The sequence below is a fragment of the Peromyscus maniculatus genome, chromosome 1 (assembly GCF_049852395.1).
Source record: "Peromyscus maniculatus bairdii isolate BWxNUB_F1_BW_parent chromosome 1, HU_Pman_BW_mat_3.1, whole genome shotgun sequence".
Taxonomy (NCBI): Eukaryota; Metazoa; Chordata; class Mammalia; order Rodentia; family Cricetidae; genus Peromyscus; species Peromyscus maniculatus.
In genome coordinates, this window is record NC_134852.1 from 121135424 (window position 1) to 121142095 (window position 6672).

At 41.9% G+C, this 6672-nt stretch overlaps 1 protein-coding gene across 3 annotated transcripts; it reads right to left on the reverse strand.

Moving 5' to 3' along the window:
* Positions 1-822: 822 nt before the first annotated feature.
* On the reverse strand, positions 823-5913 carry Zbed5 (zinc finger BED-type containing 5). 3 transcript variants are annotated; one of them, XM_042282050.2, is made up of 3 exons: positions 5772-5913; positions 4111-4225; positions 823-3092 (listed from the first exon to the last, which is right to left on the reverse strand). In XM_042282050.2, exon 3 carries the CDS (start codon positions 2862-2864, stop codon positions 885-887), a length of 1980 nt encoding a protein of 659 aa, XP_042137984.1. In that variant the 5' UTR covers positions 2865-3092; positions 4111-4225; positions 5772-5913; the 3' UTR covers positions 823-884. The 3 variants fall into 3 exon arrangements, with proteins under 3 accessions (XP_042137984.1, XP_042137979.1, XP_076406439.1); XM_042282045.2 differs by having other exon boundaries at positions 823-3124; XM_076550324.1 differs by having other exon boundaries at positions 823-4225.
* Positions 5914-6672: the final 759 nt, after the last annotated feature.

Sequence of the window (6672 nt, forward strand, 5' to 3'; positions counted from 1 at the left end):
TTGCAGTAATCTAAGAAGAACTGAGAAAATATCTGAAGTATTCTTCATTATTTCTTCCCCTTTCCCTCTGTAGTTCAGAGTGTATCAAAATGATGGGACATTCCTCAATGACTTTCGCAGAAGGGTCATACTGAATTCTAGCTAACAGAGTACCTGAGCCACAGCCAAAACCCCCCAAACTTGATGTACACGTCACCATACCAACTAGTGAAGTAAGAAATCTCCATTTCCATTTTTTTGTTGGTTCTCCTTCACTATCCTCCTCCTCTCCTTTTTACTGAACTTCAGTAAAGGCTTTTGCCAGATAATGAAGGTCGAGAGCTGGGTAAGACGCTCTAAAGGATCAGCCCAGTAACATTTGAAATCACAAGATACTACATAGACACACACACACACACACACACACACACACACACACACACACACACGGAGTATACAACAGGATAAAATAGGGTGAAAACTGAAATATTTAGAAAAAGCATCATGGCAAATTAAGTCATAGTATTGAAAAGTAAGTAGAAGTCACCAGGAAGCAAGATGTGGATGACTGAGTTTTTGAGACCTGAAAGCATGAAATTGCTGTTTTTTTAAGAGACTGGAAAGACATTTCATAGAACTGGAGAGTTGTAGGGCAAACATGGATAGAAAAAGGGTAGGAACGACACTCTAAAGTGCTACACTAAGTAAGGAACTAGAACTTTATTTTATGGATCATCATTTCCCAGTTGTGACTATGGAACCCTTTGAAATTTACAATGTAAGAAATAATAGCAATGACATTTGAATTTTTGACTTAGTTTCTTAAAATTCCAATACTAGAGATGAAGTAAATAATCTTTTATTTTCATCTTACATTACCAAGAGACATCCCAAACTGTCCAATTTCAATGAGAACAGTGTTTTTGTGTCTTTTTACCACATATTCGTTTAATATTGGGTGTAATGTTGCTAAGTCGGATCCGCATATGAGGTGCAGCATCAAGTCTTTTCCTGTATTTTGTTTTTGTTGCAGCATAATATGAAAACCCTGTTTCACAAAGGTGCATTGTTGCAAAAGGAAGGAGTACACGAACAGCACGTCCTGTAATGTTTGGGTATTCATGAATTAGGCTACTCCAAAAATCATTTAATGACAGTTCACTGAAAGTTTGTTTCACTTGGGAATCGGATGTTAAATCAATCAGGCTCTCATAGTCTTGTGCTACTAATGAGGCTGGTTTAACAGTTACTGTAAATGGATTTCTAACCCAAGCATTACTCTCACTTGTTACAGGAAAATATTTCAAAAGAGTAGAATGCAAACCCCTTAGATGCTGCACAATAGCACCACAAATATCTTTATCAACTGTAGAATTAATTTCAGTCAAAAAGTCACTGAGTGTAGGAAAACAATCAAAGTTTTCTTCTTCTACAGATGAGGCCCAAAACTCCAATTTTCTTAACAATGACGATATTTTATCAAACACTGTAAACAAAGTTATATTCTTTCCTTGCATTGACAGATTAACCTCATTTAATTTAGTAAAAATGTCAGCAAGATAAGCAAGTCTTAGCAGCCAAGATGAATTTGTTAAGCAACTGGATAGTCGAAAAGCAGAATCCATAAAAACCAATAGTTCGTGCCGAAGCTCAAAAAGTCTTAAAAGAACTTTACCTCGGGAAAGCCACCTTACTTCTGTATTCAGAAGAAGTGCTGTGTGCTGAGCACCCATTTCTTCACATAAAATTTTTAGTGCCCAGGATTGATGTGGTCGAGCTTTGATGTAACTGATAATGTGGACTGCTTGATCTAGCACACTTTTTAGAGATGCAGGCATTATTTTAACTGCTAATGCATGTTGATAGAAGAAGCAGTGACTACTGGTACTTTCTGGAGCTACATATTTTATCAAGGTGACAGCCTCGGCAATTTTCCCATCCACTGCCCTAGAAGCATCACTGCAAACATCAACACATTTTTTCCATTCAATTTCATGTTTCTGCATAAAACTGTTGATGCAGTTGAAAATTTCTTCACCAGTTGCATTACTCCGCAAAGATTCACATAAGAGTAGGTCTTCCTCAATAGATTTATTAAACCTATAACGAATAAACACAAGCAGCACAGCAAGTCCTGAAATATCAGCTGATTCATCTAGTTGCAGTGAAAACCCATCACAAATTCTCAGTCTACAAACAAGCTCTTCTTCAATGTCAGCAGCTAGATCTTTAATTCGGCGTGCCACAGTACTGTTTGAGAGTTGTATTGCATCTATTTTTTTACTATACTGTTCATCAAACATCCGCATCACTACATCTTTTGCACAAGGTTTGATAAGCAATTCTCCAATAGTATGAGCCTCTCCACTCAGGGCTATGTGGTAACTTACATTGTATGATGCTTCTGTAGCACTTTCATTATCTGTATTGACAATCTTAGGTGCTGGAGGTTTACTGTTTTCAGGTGAATCAAGATACTGCTTGAAAAAGCTGATGTCTTTGTCTTTATATGCAATGTGTTTAGTTTCTAAATGTCTTCGAAGCTTACTAGGAGCTAAAGAGCTATTGGACAAAATCTTCTTACATAGTATGCATTGAGCATGAGGTACATCTCGATTTTCAAAGTGAGTAAATCCAAAGGACAAATAACTTTCATCATATTTTCTTCTTTTTATTTTCTTACTAAATGTTGCTATTTTATTGGAACTGGACATAAAATTGACCCTGGAAAGCTCACCTTCTGGTTTTATAGAAACTGAAGACCGCAATGGTTCATCTTCACTTTGTACTACTCCAACCTTTGGACTGTCTGATTCAGATACAATTTGGTAACAAAATGATTCTGCTTCTTGTTTAAGACTTCCTTGTTTCAGCAAAAGATCCATGGGTAATGAGTTTGTGGTACAAAATGTGGTTAATTTAGACTTAACACCGAGTATCACAAATGTTTTGAAATTGTAAAACAAGAAACAAAGATGAGAGAAGAAATATAACAACACATCAGTTAATTCATAAATGCTGCCTATGCATCACTTTGAAGTGGAACATCACTTGTTCTTTTATCAGGTGATCTCTCATTCGACTTCTGGTACTCTCAGGTATGGCACACCTTTCTTAAAGGCAGATTATCACATAAAAATAAAAACTACAGAAATGAGTTTAGTAGTCAAGCTTACATTCAAATCAACATATTAAACTATAAAGAAAATTATTGCTAGTATCATTTTTTTTTCTCAAAACACTCAAAGAATATTAACATACTAAAAATAACTGGGAACTATTAAGCTACGAAATAAGAAGGAGTTCATATGTACATTTTTAAGGAAGAGCTCTTTGGAAACATCTTTAGGAATCCTTCCATGGTAAGGGTTGGTAAACATTTAAGACCATACAGTAAAAATGTTTGCTTTGTGGGTCATACAGGCTCTGATGCAACTATTCAACTCTGTAGTTATAGCACAACAACAGATTAAAGAATGGGTGGGTGTTCCAATAAAACTTTATGTACCAAAACAGACTGTGTGGCCTATAATTTACCAACCTTATCTCATAGTAGATAGTATCTTAGAATTGCTTTTATCTTTCTGATAACTACTGTCATTAGATGCATTAAATGTTGATAGTATTATGTATCAGAAGTCTCCCTTCAGGGCTGCAACAATTCTAATAAGCTATATTGAAAACAGTGTTCCAGGACAGAGAATTCTAGTGTATCCTAAGCATTATGTATTTACAATGAAGAATAAACTACAAGCCAAAAAGTAGATACTACTTCTCTAGACTTAAAAGTACATATCTATTTATATTATCTTAAAGACTTTTTTTTTAAAGTAATGCACATTGTTACTAATTACTGACTACTGTTGTGTTAGAGGTAATAATCAAAATCTTAAGAAAATATAAACTTACTTTAGTAGGTTTTTCTCTCGTGTAATAAAAGAAACACAAGAGTAATGCGAACTTAAGACCATTTAATGAATACTGTTTTCTAAGTTTTAAACTAAATTTGTAAGCTATACAGATCGATCCCGTTGATTTTAAACTTCATGTGGTTACAAATTAAGCTCTCTCTTTTCCTTTTAGACCCTCAAATCAAATGGTTTTCCTGTTAATAGCTAGTAGGTAAGATACCTGAACAGTGAACACTTCTTTCTGCAATCACTCTCTCCAACTTGATAGCTTGAAATGCAGATTCTTCAAAAGAATAAAATTAAAGGATAGGGTGGGAATGGGAGTAACCAGAAGCCTAGAATAAGAAAGGTTAAAATTAGACACTGTGACAATCGGAACTATAAACTTCCACTATGAACATTCATATTTTAAATAGTCAACACAAACGATTCTTCACTGCAGTGCAGCTCTTGGATATAAACAGACTGTGCCTACCAGGTAGTAAACATGCTAATATTTTCATTTTACTTCCTATTCTGGCAGTTTCCCTGCTTTGAAATGCTTCTTTACCCACTGACAACACAGAAAATTTTTTTGGGAAAAAACAAACAAAACTAAGCCTATTTTTAAGAAGTACAGCCCCATTTCAATATCTCTAAAACTAAACACTGAATCTAAAATGAAATCATACAGGCAAGTGTTACATGACATATGGCATTATGATAACCAAATTCTGTCCCCAATCTGACAACTAGTGCTCACTGAGTGACTTTTTATTACTTTCTGTGAGCTGTTAGGATCTGTGCTCAATTCCTCACATAGGTTAATTCATCCAATTGTCAAAAACCTGGGAATGTTAATGACTGCACTTGAGAGAAAGACACAGAGAAGGTGTTACCTGCTAGGTTAACACATTTTGTTAGTGAAGAATCAAGAACTGAGCCCCAGAAGTTTGACTGTACAGCCCATGTGCTTCACCATTACTTGTGAGTTTTCCTCTACTTCATCAAGCACCACAACCATCTGGTACTAAGAGTTGGTGTGTGTGCAGAAACAGATTACCAGCATGCTGCAACTGCCAGAGGCGGCAATCTTAAACTGGGCAGCAGTTATAAAATCCATTCCTTAGCAGTGGCCTCTTTTCAGCCTTGATTTGAATTTGGCAAACAAACAAACAAACAAAAAAACCCGAAAACAAAACAAAAACATTTCATGGAACCAATGGTTCACCATAAAATTCGGACCCCTCCTCCCCTTGTTGTCAAGTGGGCAGAGAACAAGTAGCTTCATTTTCTTAAAGCAGCACCTCATGCCTTTCTCTTCAGAGGTACATCCCGCCAACTCCTGAGGACAAATAACCTGTGCTCCTGTGTTCAGTTCACTCCCTTTGGCCTGAACTGAAAGGTAAGCAGTCCTTTCAGCCTTGGCCTTCGCCGTGGGGCTGTCCTAGGTGTGAACACTATCTCCATGAGGGGCGGGAGCACAGGCCAAGCACGAAGGCGAGGAAGCAGGAGAGGCCAGGCATCTAGGCCGGGACCTACAGGCTTTTCGACCCAGTCACCTTGCCCCGCGGCCAGGGGCAGCCATCCCTCAGTGACTTGTCGGGGAGGACACGGGTGTGCGCGGCCCGCAGCCCGCCACGCCCCCGGGACGCTCGCTTCCCGTCGCTGCCCACGCTGGCCTGAGGATCTCTCTCGCCCCAGGATGTCACCACCTGTGCGGTCGACATGAAGTCGTGTCAACACCCGACCCCTTTCCATTTCAGCAGCCTACTGTCTCGGCCGCGGCTGGGCTGCAGCGCGGCGCCACGGTCCCCAGCCCAGCACGAGAGCGCCATCTTAGACAGCTCAGGCTAGCGGCCATTTCAGAGCGGCCCACTCGCCGGCGGCTCTGCTCCTCACCTTCAGCGAGGCCAGAGCCGGGTCTAGAGCCAGTCGTCGCGGACTGGAGGGAGGAGGGAGGGAGGGATGAAAAACAAAACCGAGGGGAGGAGGATGCGGGACGGGGTGATGCCGTCAGCTCGGGGACACCGCCTAGGGCACCTCTAAGGGTTCCGATTCCCGGCTGGCGCGGTGCTGGGCCTGGACATCCTTTGAGTGCTCCGGGGCGGCCAGACGCTACGGGCTGCGGGAGCGACTTCGCCGCCGTCCAATCAGCGCCAGAGATTATCCCTGCCACCAATCCGCGCTGAGCAGTAAGGCGGGACTAAGGGCCCAGGCTTGGTTGAGGCGCGGAGCGGGCTGCTGGCGGCTGAGCGGGGTCCGGGAGAGCCGGGCTGTAGCCTGCGGGGCTATTGTTCTCCGAGTCCCGGTCCGCCGCGGTTGGCTCAGCGCTGGTTCAGGAGCGGATTCCCGGGCTTCGCCAGTTCCACCTGGGTGATGCCGTCAGATAGGCGGAGGCCCAGGGCGGCCTTCCCCTCGGCTCAGGTGTCCTGCGCGGGTGGCGCTGACAGGTGTGGATCGGAAACTCGCGAGCCCTACCTACCCCGTGACCCGGACACGCCGTGCCGGGAAGCGGGGAGGAAAACTCACTTTCTCCACTGTGCATCATTCTTGACCGTGGCAGTCAGGGGTTCAGGCCCCGCCGAGGTCAGGTCTCCCAAGTGGCCAAGGTGTGGGACGAAAGAGAAAGTCCCTCGACTTCTTTTTCTGAGGTGCCCCTCACAGTTACCAGCTTATTCCTGAACCCTCCGTTGGTGGGCTGCAACGTTTGGATGTTTTAAGCCATCCATCTTTGTCCTCCCTTTTTCCCCAGAAGGGCATGGTTAGGTTTGAGGCTGTGTGCACTCTTCACTTTGGTATC